This window comes from Pleurodeles waltl, chromosome 10, assembly GCF_031143425.1.
Source record: "Pleurodeles waltl isolate 20211129_DDA chromosome 10, aPleWal1.hap1.20221129, whole genome shotgun sequence".
Lineage (NCBI taxonomy): Eukaryota > Metazoa > Chordata > Amphibia > Caudata > Salamandridae > Pleurodeles > Pleurodeles waltl.
This window is the reverse complement of record NC_090449.1, coordinates 53,656,263-53,671,701: the sequence shown is the minus strand read 5'-3', so window position 1 is coordinate 53,671,701 and position 15,439 is coordinate 53,656,263. Positions and strand designations below refer to the sequence as shown.

Here is a 15,439-nt window from a genome sequence, read left to right as displayed (position 1 = left end):
CACACCATAATCTATATTAATGCCACGTTTCATTCAAATCCATTCAGCTGTTTTCACACAACCTGCGATTTCAAAGTCTATGGAAAAATGCAGTGGTGCCAAAATGCGTTTTGTAACCTCCTTTTTTTAATTTGCACACCCTTGACAAACATCAATTAAACTTTTCATCATTCTTCAAAGTAGAAAAAGGTAAAGGTCTGCAAAACTTCGTGGAGATTCATCAAACGGGTCCAAAGATATTAGTGACCAAAAATCTGTGAATTCTAACTACAACTACGGAGTGGCTACACATAGTAATAGGAAAATAACCCTGCAACGCAGGCATCTTTGCACCATGGTGCAAGGGTACCTGCGTTGGCGATAAGCAGCAATTTGAATCTTGAAGACACAGCACATTTCTGCCCTTTCGCGGTGGGACAGGGTAGCGGAGCAAGCCACTTACTGCACCGCCCTGCACCACGGGCCTCTTAAATAAGTCCCTAAGGGGCATATTTATACTCCGTTTGCGCCGGAATTGCGTCTTTTTTTTAACGCAATTTCGACGCAAAACTAACTCCATATTTATACTTTGCCGTTAGATGCGTCTAGCGCCAAAGTCCATGGAGTTAGCGTCATTTTTTAGCGTGGACAACTACTTTGCGTTAATTATATGCAAGGAAGGCGTTCCCGTCTAAAAAATTGACTCCGAGGCATGTGCGTCGGATTTATACTCCCGGGCAAAATTCACGCCCGGGAGTGGGCGGGTCAAAAAAAATGACGTACGGGCGCTTTTGCGCCGTTTTTTAGCGCCTGCAAAAGGCAGGCGTTAAGGGACCTGTGGGCTCTGAAGGAGCCCAGAGGTGCCCTCCCATGCCCCCAGGGACACCCCCTGTCACCCTTGCCCACCCCAGGAGGACACCCAAGGCTGGAGGGACCCATCCCAGGGACATTAAGGTAAGTTCAGGTAAGTGTATTTTTTATTTTTTTTTGTGGCATAGGGGGGCCTGATTTGTGCCCCCCTACATGCCACTATGCCCAATGACCATGCCCAGGGGACAGAAGTCCCCTGGGCATGGCCATTGGGCAAGGGGGCATGACTCCTGTCTTTGCTAAGACAGGAGTCATTTCTATGGGGGTTGGGAGTGAAAAAAAATGGCGCAAATCGGGTTGAGGCGAAAAAATTGCCTCAACCTGACTTGCCCCATTTCTTGACGCCCAAGCCCCATATCCCCCTACGCCGGTGCTGCCTGGTGTACGTCGTTTTTTTTAACGCACACCAGACGGCGCCGGCGGCTAACGCCGGCTAACGTCATTCAATAAATACGGCGCCCGCATGGCGCTTCAGAATGGCGTTAGCCGGCGATAATTTTTTTGACGCAAAACTGCGTTAGCGCAGTTTTGCATCAAAAAGTATAAATATGGGCCTAAATGTTTATGATCAGCTAGACAACTATGATATATTGTGCACATGAGAAGGGAAGGCTGGTGTTTCAGTGATGGATTGGTTTAACATTAACTGGATATTTTAATTTATACTTGAGCAATATAAAAAACTCTAGGCCATTGTACACATTCTGCATTTATAGTCAATTTATTTGGAGGATTAAATCACATAATTCATCCAATTGATAGAAATTCCTGACAATAATATTATGCTTACCTTATGAAAAATGTGAAAATTCACTCTTCATTTAATCGTACCTGAATGAAGCTCCCACCTTTAACCTAACTGTAAATGTTGATTAGTTTAACTGTGTTCTAAACCTAGTCTGACACCTTGACAAGTGCTTGTTCTGTTTAGATCAACATTACGGGACAAAATGCATTTCTCTTTCTACATATTATATTTTGTGAGTAGCAGTCTTTCGACCAAGGACCTTCCTCAGGGCATCCTTGACTTGCTCGTTCCTTAGGCTATAAATGAAAGGGTTCAGCATTGGAGTGACAGTTGTGTATATAACAGATACCACCTTGTCCTTCCCCAGAGAGTAGCTGGATCTGGGGCGGATGTAGGTAAAAACAATGGTCCCATAGAACAATGCGACAACCATCAGGTGTGAAGAACAGGTGGAGAATGCACGGAGCCTTCCTTCACTAGACCTCATCCTACAAATGGTGATGATAATGAGAGCATAGGAGACCACAATAGAGAGGACTGATGTTAGGATAACCATGGATGACTCAGTGAAAATGACCAACTCGTTGGCAGTGGTGTCAGAACAAGAGAGCTTTAGCAAGGGTGGGATATCACAAAAAAAGTTTTGAATTTGGTTTGGCCCACAAAAGGATAAGACCGAGATCATTCCACTGTGCAGCAAAGAGTTCAGAAACCCTGTTAACCATGTGCTACAAGCAAGCTTTGCACAGACTCTGGTGTTCATCACTGCTGTATACCGCAGTGGATTGCAGATTGCTACATACCTGTCATATGCCATCAGACCTAGGAAGAGGCTTTCAATACTTGCCACAGCCACAAAAAAATAGAGTTGAGTGATACACAAAGGGAAGGAGATGGTCTTTATTTGTGTGAGGATGTTGAGCAGGAGTTTGGGGACTGTGATTGTTGTTAGGCTGATGTCAACCAGTGAAAGGTTTGCTATGAAGAAGTACATTGGACTGTGGAGTTTCGGGTTTGTAGTGATAAGCGAAAAGATGACACTATTACCTTGCACTCCAATAATGTACATTAGGAGAAAGAGTATGAAGAGTGCCTTCTGTAGAATTGGATCATCTGAGAGTCCCAGGAGGATGAACTCTGTCACGGTGCTCCAGTTCCCGTTTTTCATGTGTGCCTTGGAGATCTGCAAATGAAATTGGATTCTTAATAGCTCTTTTTACTGTGAAGAATGCACAACAACATATTGTAAACTCTTCTTTTTATTTCAGTGCTCTACAATTAATGTAAAGTATACGAAAAGTGATGGATAGAATGCTTGAATTAATCTCGGCCACTGGTAAAGACTTGGTACCACATCCAAATCCATCATTATTTTGCACACGATGTCACCTCAGTTTGAACCCAGCTATATTTAAATCAGTCTTGACCCTGTTCCAGTCGGAACAGACCAGCCTGAACTACAAAGCCAAGTCTTCCATGATCCAGAGGACAAGCAACCCAGGATTAGTCTTTGATTAGTTATGGACTCACGAGGTGGGTACAGCTTGGTTCCAGTGACAGAGTGTGCAGAGGACCCATTTCTGGGCATACCTGTTGCACTTAGGGCGACACACTAATGTATGCAAAAAAGTAACAGATAGCATTCTTTAATTAATCTCTGCAACTGGTAAAGACACATGACGCATCCCAATCCATTTTTGTTTTACACACCATGTCACCTCAGTTTGGATCCCGCTGTATGCAAATCAGTCTTGTCCTTGCTCCAATCAGAACAGTCTAGCATGAACTACGAAGCCAGGTTCTCCCTGAACCAGAACACAAGTAAAGTAAATGAGCTCATATATATGTATAAATTTGGCAGTTTTGGAGATGAGTTCTTAACAAGCCTCAAAATCTATTTCATCTATGTTTCAAGTAACAAAATTTACACAGAGTGAGAAATTGTAACCCAGAAATGTGGATTAGTTGAAGAGATGTTATGATTGTGACATTGGTCCTAGAGCATATTTAGTTACCCAAGAATCATTACAGTTGTGATTTTACATATTTATAGCCATAGGCCTACAACTAAAAGTAACCATTAGGCATTTGATTTCTGTGGCATCATTATCACTTTACAACAATCCTTGTCAAGTTATTGCAATCAACTTTCTCTCATCTGTTTTTGGTCCTGAATTCTCCTTTTGAAGCATTTCCTTATATTTTGCACCCTAACTTTATTACTTCTTCCCTCTTTTTTCCTTGTTGTTCATCAAATTATATGGTGAGCCATGTCTGGAAGTTAAGCAATTACTCTTACCTTTTAACAGAATTATCTGCCACTTCCCACCGCTGGAAGTCCTGTTTATCTACTTCCCCACAGCAGACTTTGTTGTCAATGATGTATGCTGCTTCGTATCAATGTTGTTCCCATTCTTTCCTTCTGTTCCTCTTATCATCTTAACTCTGCTTCTGATGTGTGGTGGAACGGTTCTGCTGCTGCTGTCCTCTTGTATTCACATTGAGAAAACTCAATGGCCCTCAGAGTGTAGAGTTGTGCTATTCTCTTGAAGTGCTTGCTGTGACACTTAGGAGCAGTTAAGTTGTGCTTGTTGGGGGTTGAGTACCAGTCTCAGGTCCCTCTTTCTCTCGCTGACTTTGGTCAGCTTCAAGGATGCCAAGAGTTCTGGTTTGCAGGGTTAACCATCAATTATATCCTTTTCCCACAGTCTCCTTCAGATAGGTTGTCACCTTTTTAGAAACATAGTGGGTAGATTTTGAAGTGGAAAAAGTTGTAGTTGATATACTGGATATACTGGAAGCGTGTGTAGGGAATGGTAACCTTGCTGTGCAGGTTACCTCCAAATCTTTGGATTCTTCAGGAGTTGGGGTTGTCTACAGTTGTTTATATAATCTGTTGGGCATTTTGCTTAAGGTTTCTAATGATCTAGATGGATGGGGCTCTCCGCATACACCCTTTGGGCCTACTACGATAACTGGTTGCACCTTACTGATGATGGGCATTCTTAATGAACCTTTCTTTGGCATTTATCATTGAGGAATGTGATCCAATATTCTGGCCCCTGTGATGAATATTCAGCAGCCTTTGAGATTTCAAGGCAAATATTGAACAGGTGTTTCTTTTCTGTAAAGAAAGCTGGAGTGTCAAGAGTCTGCATGGAACAAGTGCTCACATGACAAGTAGCCCTCAAAGGCAACAAGGTAGGTTAGCAAGTTGCGCACACTCTTGTAGCATGTGGTGTGATTTCCATGTCACAGTTTCAATTCCCCTCAAGGTCAACTCATGCTTGTATGATTCTGATGTCAATAAACTGAGGGGGTTTGTGGTGAGAAGGGCTATGTGTATTGGGGGAACATATTTCCTTGGTGCTGTTTTTTTCAAATATGAAATTTATGCTTGTTATCCTCCTAGACCTTAGAAACCGTGTCTCCCAACTAGATTATTTAAAGTTTCCTGATCTTCTTTCAATTCATGTCAGTCATTTCCATGTACTGGTAATGTGTATTCTTTCTGGCTCTGACTCTCTCCTGTGACTGTGATCTTTTACCTGCTTAGGGTCAGATTTGTCAAGGTTTTTCAGCATCCTTGTGCCATGCAATTTAGACACAAAGGAGATGCAAACCCTAAGTGAGATTTATCAAGCCACTCAAGGCCTCCTTGTGTGGCCCTGTATGGCTTGATAAACCTGGAGTAATGCAAGGCAGCACAAATTGCTACCTTGAATTACTCTGCCTCAGGGAGCTATTCCATCTGTGGAGCGTTGGTATTCCTGTGCATCCAGACATGAATTGTGGCGCATTCTCAGATTTACCACTACTGCTAAACCTGGGAATGCATCAAAATGCTACGCCTCCGCAGGGGTGGCACAACAAAGAGAAATATCTTTATGTCTTTTTGTTTCTTCCTTGTTCTACATTTGCTAAACTCTGAAGAAAGAGGAAAAGGCCTAAAAGGACTGTTTGTGTGTAGGACTCTGTCCCTTCCAGCACAAAAACAACCCTGCCTACAATGCAAACTAGGAAACTATGTAGCCAAAAGGATGCCAGCACAAGGGAAGGACAGGAATGCACAGTGTTATGTTAAATACAGTACAATCCTTCCCTTTCACACAATGCAGCACAGCAAGGTCGCTTGCTGCGCTGCGTGAAATCTTCATAAATGATACCATAAGTGCCAATAATCTTCTACCTTGACATGAAACCTCTGAATTTTTCTACGCATAAATGTGGAACACATTTTAATTTCTGTTCCTCTCTTACACTTGTCTGACACCTTTAAAAGATCAACCCTATAGTTTGGTTGTTGAGCATTGATAGCTGTTATCTCATTACTACCGACCACTTCTCTATTAGCAGCATGGCATAAGCCACCCCTGAGCCCCAGGGGGTCTCTCAGCACACCACACTGACTCGGTCTGACTCTGGGACAATTGGTATGATACAGTCTGCGGTCATGCACAGTGCTTGCAGTCATGCACCGCACACTGGCCGGCACTGTGCAAGGCCTGCAGACCATTAAAATTCTCCTTGGTGGCTGGCATGTGCAGCCGCTGCACATTCACATTTGGGGAATGCTGCACCACTGCATGCTCTTCATGGTGAGCCAGGGTTGGTCACGGTGTGTTATGTGGTCAGGTGCAGTGTAAATTGTACGTGAAATGATGCCAGTGGTCTGTGCCTACCACCAAAACTGCAAGGTTAGGTGAGCACTACTACAACCTGTTGAAAAGGTGCAGTACATTTCATACTGTGTGCAATGCTACAACCAAAGAATGTGCAGGTATATGCGAGTGTACTTTAAAGAGGGTGGCATATTATTTCACTGTGTGGGCATGCATGTGCGAGCTCTGTGTATAGTGCACAGTGTAATTGTATACTTCTGAGTCTCGATTATACACCATGTTCTTCAGGGGTGTGGTGAGGGGACCCTCCAGCAGCCAGTCCTGGACCCAGTGCAGAGAGATGGTGAGTGCCACCTGTAGAGGGCGATATCTGGTAGTTGCATGCCTTGCGATACACCCAGCCAGCGCAGAATAAAATACACATGTACACACAGTATGGGCCAAAGACTACTTATGGTTGAGGACCCTTTAATTTGTAGCCTCTGGCCAATCCTGGCTAGAGGATGTACAGGGTGCATATCAGGGGCAATGAGCTGCCGTTGGGGCAGTCTCAGGTGGCTCACTAAATCCCTTCTCAACTTGGTATCAAAAGTCTCTTAAAGAACTTGGTATACAAAGTCTTCGAGCAATTGTCTCTGTAGATGATTCAGCCTGAGCTTGTATCGCTGGTTGTGTAGGTGAGCTGATATCTCTCTCCTGTACCTTTGGCTCTGGTGACTTCTTTCACCTTCACTGGGTTGCTCTGGCTCTTGGGTGCTTGAGGTAGCACCATGGGGTCTCTCCCTACTGACTGAACTGTCCATTGTGATGCTCTCATCCTCAGCATCTGGTTTTGAGGCCTCAGGAGATCTAACTTCCGGAACCACAATATGTTTCCGATCACTTCTTCATTTCCTTCCTATGCTCTTGCCATGGTGCCTGCTATGCGGAGTACAGTTCACACTGTGTGTTCATCCTGAAAGGCATCCCGAAACCTGGTCGTCGGTCTTTGATGATCTCTTAGGGCCTGATTTAGAGTTTGTTGGAGGGGGTTACTCCATCACAAACATGACGGATATTCCGTCTGCTGTATTAGGATTTCATACTAGCCTATGGAGATCATAATACGGTGGACGGAATATCGGTTACGAGTAATCCATTGGCCAAACTCTAAACCAGGCCCCCTGTCATCTGACTCTAGCTGCTGTGTTGTCGCTCACCTTCTCAGATATGTGCATGCATTGTTCTGCCTGCATTGGACTTGGGTGCCCGTGGGGTCATAGGGTGGTGGTGCCAGCCAAGGTAGATAGGAATCATATCTCTCTACAGTCTATTCAGCATTGACGACTAAGGAGCCATAGCATGGTGCAGTGGGGTGTCCTACAATATTACCTTAGGAATCTCTGGAGGATAAGTTGAGGGTTGGTCCCTGTTAGAAATGGGCTCTCCGGTTGCCAGTCAGTTTTCACTCTGTCCTAGCAAGGACCCTCACTCTAGTCATGGAAATTGAGATACACACTTAGATAACCCTCCTCACCCCCCTTGTAACTTTGCACAAGCAGTCAGGCTTATGTGAAAGGCAATGTGTAAAGTATTTGTACCAAACACACAGTAATACAGTGAAAACACTACAAAATGGACACCAGACCAGTTTAGAAGAATAGGCAACATTTATCTAAATCAAACAATACCAAAAGGACAAAAATCCAACAAACACAAGAAAAGTTATGAATTTTCAAAGTAAAGCAGATCTTACAAAGGAAATGTTATTGCACAAAGTACCTGGGTTGTGTCAAAAATAAAGCTGCCCGGGCGAGTGTGCACTGAAAAAGTCAGCAATGCATAGTTTTCTCACTTGCAAGTGAGGCTGTGTGTTGTTTTCCAGACAGAGAACCTCGGATCCACGCAGGTTTATATTTATTTTGACACCCAGCGATGATGCATGAGAAATCTGGCCACACGGTGATGGAAAACCGGTCTGCGTGGGGTTTGCTTCATGTTCAACAGCCACAAGTGGGTGTTGCGTTGTCTTTCCGGCCGCGATGTAGGTGGTGCATCGATTTATGCCGTGAGGCAGGTGGTGCATTGTTTTTACAGCCGTGTTGCAGGTGGTGTTTCAAAAGTTTCCCTGCATGGCGTCCTGTGTGTGGATTTCAGTCCTTGTTCTGTCAGGTTCACTTTTCAAGTCTCAGGGACTGGATAGGGCACCACTTGGTAGGGCAAGAGTCTCAGCAGAGAGTCCAGGTGCTGGCAGGGAAAGTCTTTGATGGCACTGAGACTTCGAAACAAGAGGCAAGCTCCGTCCAAGCCCTTGGAGACACTCCACAAGTAGAAATATACCACAATGTCCATTCTTTGTCTTCTTTCAGGCAGAAAAACAACTGCAGGCCAACCCAGCAAAGCACAGTCACAGACAAAGTGGTAGTACTTCTCCTCTAGCTCTTCAGCTCTTCTCCTTGGTAGAAGTTCCTCTTAGTTTCAGAAGTCATCTAAAAACCTGGGGTTTTGGGTCCACTATTTATACCCCTTTCTGTCTTTGAAGTTGGCAAACCTCAAAGGAAAGTCCCTGTTGTTGGCAAGATCCTGCCTTGACCAGGCCTGGCTCCAGACTCACACCAGGGTGTTGGAGACTGCATTGTGTGAGGGCAGGCACAGCCCATTCTGGTGCAAGTGTCAGCTCCTCCCTCCACTCTCCCCCAGATGACTCATCAGGATATGCAGGCTACACCCCAGCCCCCTTTGTGTCACTGTCTAGTGGAAAAACAGCCCAGCTGTCAGTCTGTGTCAACATCAGGACAGTGTGCGCTCTACGGGCGACGAAAATGCAAAAACCCAGCCTTTATGCAAGAGCATAATTAATGCATTGTATTTATATGCAGTATGTTAACCTTTTGCAATGCAGACTTTAACCTTGAAAAACACTCTTAATGATGTTTGCAATAACTGTTCATTTTCAATGTATTGCTGCAGGCTTACTGAGTGTGTTAGGGTGTGGTCCCTTTTTAGACCCTTCTAGAAGTTTTTCCTGCAGCATGACTGGGTGTGGTTTGTGGGCTGGGCCAGACTCTATATAAGGGAGCCAGCCCAGCTCCACATGCTCACTATTCAGAGGTCCTGGTGCAGAGCAGCAGCAATTTCCTGAGCTCCTGTTCAGGAGGCCTACTTTGAAGTTCCAGGCCTGCACGGCATTATCTTGGTGATACTAGAGCAGGGTGGTAAGACGGTGGTCGGGCTGGACACCCGACCCTGCTCTAAAAAGACTTTTGAACATTTGGGCCTATTCTTGAAAACTTTCAGAATGCGCAAAGCATTGCTTTGATGTTAATCTTGGTGTTCGGATTGGCAAAGGTTTTCGCAATCGTTTCCTGGCATTTGCATATTTTGTTAGAATCGGCTGAGCGCACGATTCATTTCTTGCATGACAAACCTGGTGTACGGATCGGCAAAGGTTTTGCGCACTCGTTTCATGGCATTTGCATATTTTGTTAGAATCGGCTGTGCGCACGATTCATTTCTTGCATGACAAACTTGGGGTATGGATCGGCAAAGGTTTTGCGCGATCATTTCAAGACACTTACAGTTGGAATCGGCAGAGTACACGATTCATTTCCCTCATGTAAAACCTGATTCCCAGATCAGAAACAGTGTGTGAAAATATTTCATGGCCATACAAAAAAACTTTGAAGTGTAATGTTATTTAATGTGCTCACATTTCTTTAATGAAGATGACAAATCCTAAATGTGATGTTCTTGTGCATATTAGGTTCCTAGCATAATTCCTATAGTTTTCCAGAGTGGTTTTTAGACAGCCTTTAGACCTCATGTTAAAAATAAGGCAGTGTTTGTTCTGAAGCCACATTCTAGAAGGTTCTTGTGTTTCTAGACGTTACATGACATGTTATGAAAAGCTTTTAAGAAATATTGCTTTAATCATCCTTGATTTTATTGCAGGTATCCAGTGTTCTTGAAGCCTAGTTAAAATCACTCCTTAGAGTATCCATGGTAACAGTAAGACAATACTAAGAATCATCATCTAGTGACAGTCAAGGTGATTTTATTCTGATGTTGTGTTGTTTAACCTTTTACTTCCTACAGGTCTCCTTCCCAGCTGTTTCCTACCTAATCCCCTTTTCCCCACTTTGACCCTCTTAGACTCTGTGACATTCTAATCAGAGTATTGGAGCTGTCTAGTGGTGGACATGTTGGGAACGTGCGCAGACCCTGAGGATCTGGTGACTCTGACAGTCTGACCCAGACAGGAATACACAAGCGGGCAGAGTCACAAAAAGATTTAAGCAAGAAAATGCCAACTTTCTGAAAGTGGCATTTTGTAGAAGGCTGACCTGGTTTGTAGTGGGTACCTAAGGTACTTACACCTAATACCAGGGCCAGTTATCCCTTATTAGTGAAATGTAGGCATTGTCCAGAAGCCAGGCTCTCTAGAGGTAGCTGCGGATTAGTAGCCAAGGCTTATCTGGGAGACATGCAAAGCTCATGCAATTCCACTGTAGTCACACAGTACTCACACACATGAAAGAAAATATTCAGTGTTAAAAAAAATAAAGGTACTTTATTTTGGTGGTAGAAATACCAAAAATATCATAGAGACTATACTCCCTTAGGAGGTAAGTAATACACAAATTATTTACACGAGTATGGAGAAATAGGCATAAAACCGTTAGAAAACAGTGCAATAATTGAACATCACAATAGTTAGAAAAGGGCCTAGGGGAACACAAACCATATACTAGGAAACTTAAGCAAGTGTAGTTTGTAGAGGGGAGCTGGGAGTACTAGAAAACCCCAAAAGTAAGTACTAGAACCCACCCCAGTGCCCAGGAAAGCAGGAGTAAATCACAGTAACTGTCCCAGAACACACACAGAAACGAACAGGAGAATTATGCAAAAACCAGAAGAGACTGGAAGACACCAACAGTGGATTCCTGGACCTGACGAACTGTGGAAGAAGGGGACTAAGTCCAAGAAGCACAGAAGAGTCCAGGGAGAACAGGAGCCCCTGCTAACCCGGATAAAGGTGCAAAGAAGAACCACCGGTGAAGAAGAACAGTCAGTACTGCACCCAAGCAGACAGAGTCGGGTTCCTGGTTGGTGCAAATGATATCCCACGCTGGATAGATCATTGCAGTCTGGTTTGCGTCACTGGAGTCCGCCAACAAGCCTTGGCACTCACAAAGCTCACGGTTAGCAGAAAATGGAGCTGCACGGGACCAGGAAGGACCAGGTGGACTCTACCCAGGAGGAGGAGTAAGAGGGGGCTCTCAGCAACTCAGAGAGCCCACACAAGACCAGGCAGCGTGCACAAAAGTCCCATAGCACGGGGATAAGGAAGGTGCAAAAGAGGCCCATGCAGCACTATGACAAAGACTCCCATGTCACCGGAGAACCACTCAGGAAGCTGTGTGTCACAGGATAGAGTGCTAGAGGCTGGAGCCGCAAGATGCACAAAGAACTTTGTGGAAGCATGCCAACAAGATTTGGCAGCTGCAAAACATGTGGTGCATCAGGTACTGTCTTGCGTGGGGAGGCAAGCCCTTACCTCCACCAAAGTTGGACAGTTGGACTTGAGGACCATCTGGATCACTTCAGTCTACCACCCATGAGGCTGGATCCACACATCTCAGCAGGAGATGGAATCCACGCAGCTGGTCGTCATTGCACTTGGTGCCTGCAGAAGCAGTGAGATTCCTATGTTCTCCTGGTGCAGGCTGAAGATGGGCTGTCCTCAGAGAATGCATGACCGGGAAACAGTTGCAGTTGCTGGCAGGAGATGGAGCTGCAATGTTGCAGAAGGCGTCTTGCTTCTTTGTTCCAGTTTGTAGAGTTACTGGAGGGTCCAGATGCAGTTCCTTCAGTGAGAAGTTGAAGTGGAGGATGCAGAGGATTCAATCTGAATTTGAAGAACCACCCAATGCAGGGGCCCTAAATAGCCCTGAAAGGGGGATTGGTCAGCTAACCAGGCAGTCACCTATCAGGTGAGGGCTCTGACACCACCTGCTGGCACTGGCAACTCAGATGCTCCCAGTGTTCCCTGCCAACCTTGAATCCAAGATGGCAAAACCCAGGGACTCTCTGGAGGAGCTCTTAGCACTACCCCTGGGGAGGTGATGGAAAGGGGAGTGGTCACTCCCCTTTCCTTTGTCCAGTTTCGCACCAGAGCAGGGACTGGGGGTCCCTGAACCACTGTAGACTGGATTATGCAAGGAGGGTACCAAATGTGCCCTTCAAACCATTTCCTTTGGCTTGGGGAGGCTACCCCTCCCATGCCTGTAACACCTATTTCCAAAGGGATAGGGTGTAACACCCCTCTCCCAAAGGAAATTATTTGTTCTGCCTTCCTGAACTCGAGCTTTGCAAGCAAAAGGAGAGCAGAGACCTGTATGTGAAGTGGCAGCAGCTGGGGCTGCCTGGAAAACCTCAGAAGGCTGAAATGGCAGTACTGAAGGTCCTCTAAGGAGCCCCCAGAGTGCATGGGATCATACAACCAATGCGTACAAAAGCATGGGGGTAAGATTCCTACATGTTTGATAACAAACATGCCTATGTTTGGAGTTACCATTATGTAACTGGGCATAGGTAGTGACCTATGTCCAGTACATGCGTAAAATGGCATCCCTGCATTCACAAAGTCCAGGAAAATGGTCCAAGGTGTCGTGGGGGCACCTCTGCCAGTACAGGGGTGCCCTCACACACAGGTACTTTGAACCCTGCCCTCAGGGAGGGATGGCCTGCTATAGGTGTGACTTATAAATTACCTGGTGCAGTGCACCCTTTCACATAGGCTGCAATGGCAGTCCTGCAGAAGCCTTTGCATGGGCCTCCTATGGGTGGCAAAATATATGCTGCAGCCCATAGGGATCCCCTTGAAACCCAATGCCTTGGGTACCTAGGTACCATATACTAAGAACTTATAAGGGGGCTCCTGTATGCCAATTATGGGAGAAATACTGTGTTAACAATATCCTACAAGTAATTTCAGAAGGCGAGAGCCTAACTACTAGGGTGCTGATTAGCAGGATCCCAGTAGACACAGTGAAGCACACTGACATCAGGCAGAAAACTGGAGTAACCTTGCCAAGAAAGAGGATACTTTCCTACACATTTTCAAACGTACAATTTAAAAAACAACTTTACCAAAATATATATTTTTAATTGTGAGACTAGAGACCCCAAACTCCTGATCTCCATCTGCTCCCAAAGGGAAACTGCACTCAAAAGTTATTTAAAGGCAGCTCCTATGTTAACCCAGGAGAGAGATAGGCCTTGCAAGGGAAACAGCACATAAACACGGTCAATGTAACGATATGCATTGACCATGCTGCCGTTACCACGCATAGGCATGTACTACACATGCTTTTACCACCCATATGCGTGGTAACGGTAAAGAGAGCAGTTGGGCAGAAGGAAAGAAGCAAGCAGGAAGGAGCAGTGACCAGAGGAGAGAGGAAAGTGGGGCCTGGGTTGGGGAGGGAAGGTTGTGGCAGTTTTTAGGACAGGGTGGGGGATCGGGGTAGGTTTCAGGGCGGGGTAGGTTTTAGGGTTTAGGGCGGGGTGGCGGGATGGGGTAGTTGTTAGGACAGGGTGGGGTAGGTTTTAGGACAGGGTAGGTTTTAGGGTTTAGAGCATGGGTTGGGTAGTTTTTAGGACAGAACAGGGTAGGGGAAGGGTAGGGTTTAGGGTGAACATAGTGATTGGGGTAGTTTTTAGGACAGGGTTGGGTAGGTTTTAGGATTCTGGGTGGGTTGGGCAATGGGGTAGTTTTTAGGACAGGGTGGGAAGGTTTTGGGACAGGGTATGTTTTAGGGTTTAGAGCGGGTCAGGTAGTTTTTAGATCATAGCTGTGTCAGTTTTAGGACAAGGCAGGGTAGGGTTTTAGGTGGGGTGGGAGGTCGGGGTAGTTTTTAGGACAGGACAATGAAGGTTATAGGGTTTAGAGCAGGGGATGGGTAGTTTTTAGGATAGGACGGGTTAGGTTTTAGGACAGGGTAGGTTTTAGGGTTTAGGGCGGGGGTCAGGGTAGTTTTTAGCACAGCGTGGGGTAGGTTTTAGGTTTTTAGGTCAGGGTGGGGTAGGCTTTAGGGTTTAGAACAGGGTCGGGTAGTTTATAGAACAAAGCAGGGTAGGGTTTAGAACAAGGCAGGGTAGGTTTTAGGGCTTAGGGTGGGGCAGGGGGTTGGGTAGTTTTTAGGACAGGTTAGGGTAGGTTTTATGATTCAGGGTGAGGCGGGGGACTGGGTAGTTTTTAGTACAGATGGGGTAGGTTTTAGGACAGTGTACAGTTTAGGGTTTAGAGCGGGGTTGGGTAGTTTTTAGGACAGAGCATGGTAGGTTTTAGGACAGGGCAAGGTAGGTTTTAGGGTATGGGGGTTGGGGTAGTTTTTAGGACAGGACAGTGTAGGTTTTAGGGTTCAGGGCAGGGGGTCGCTAATTTTTAGGACAGGGTAGGTTTTAGCATTTAGGGCGGGGCTCATGGTAGTTTTTAGGACAGCGCTGGTAAGTTTTAGGACAGAAGTAGGGTAGGTTTTAGGGTAAAGGCGGGGGTCGGGCAGTTTTTAGGACAGGGTGGGGTAGGTTTTAGGACAGGGTAGGTTTTAGGGTTTAGAATGGGGGTCGGGTAGTTTGTAGGACAGAGCGGGGTAGGTTTTAGGATTCAGGGCAGGGGGACGGGGTACCTTTTAGGACAGGGTGGGTTAGGTTTTAGGACAGGGTAGGTTTTAGTGTTTAGAGCGGGGTTGGGTAGTTTTTAGGACAGAGCGGGAAGGTTTTAGGACAGGACAGGGTAGGTATTACGGTTTAGGGTGGGGTAGGGGTTTAGGGTAGTTTTAGGACAGGACAGTGTAGGTTTTAGTGTAGGTGGCCGGGTGGTTTTTAGGACAGGGCGGGTAGGTTTTGGGACAAGGCAAGGTAACTTTTAGGGTTTAGGGCAAAAGCAGGGGGTAGGGGTAGTTTTTAGAACAGGGCAGGGTAGGTTTTAGGGTTCAGGATGGGGGCTCTGCAAGTTTTTAGGAATGGGTTGGGTACTTTTTACGACACGGTAGGTTTTAGGGCTTAGGGCTGAGGTGGTGGGGGCGGGTAGTTTTTAGGACAGGGCAGGATAGGTTTTAGGACAGCGTAGCTTTTAGTGTTTGGCGGGAAGGTGTAGTTTTTAGGACAGGATTTAGGGCTGGGGGTCGGGTAGTTTTTAGGACAGGGCAGGGGATAGGTTTTAAGGCAGGGAAGATTT

General features: G+C 45.7%; 1 protein-coding gene across 1 annotated transcript; it reads right to left on the bottom strand.

Moving 5' to 3' along the window:
- Positions 1 to 1,820: 1,820 nt before the first annotated feature.
- On the bottom strand, positions 1,821 to 2,765 carry LOC138262366 (olfactory receptor 5AP2-like). Its single transcript, XM_069212264.1, has one exon. The coding sequence runs from the start codon at positions 2,763 to 2,765 to the stop codon at positions 1,821 to 1,823; it is 945 nt and encodes a 314-aa protein (XP_069068365.1).
- Between the last annotated feature and the right edge of the window lie 12,674 nt (positions 2,766 to 15,439).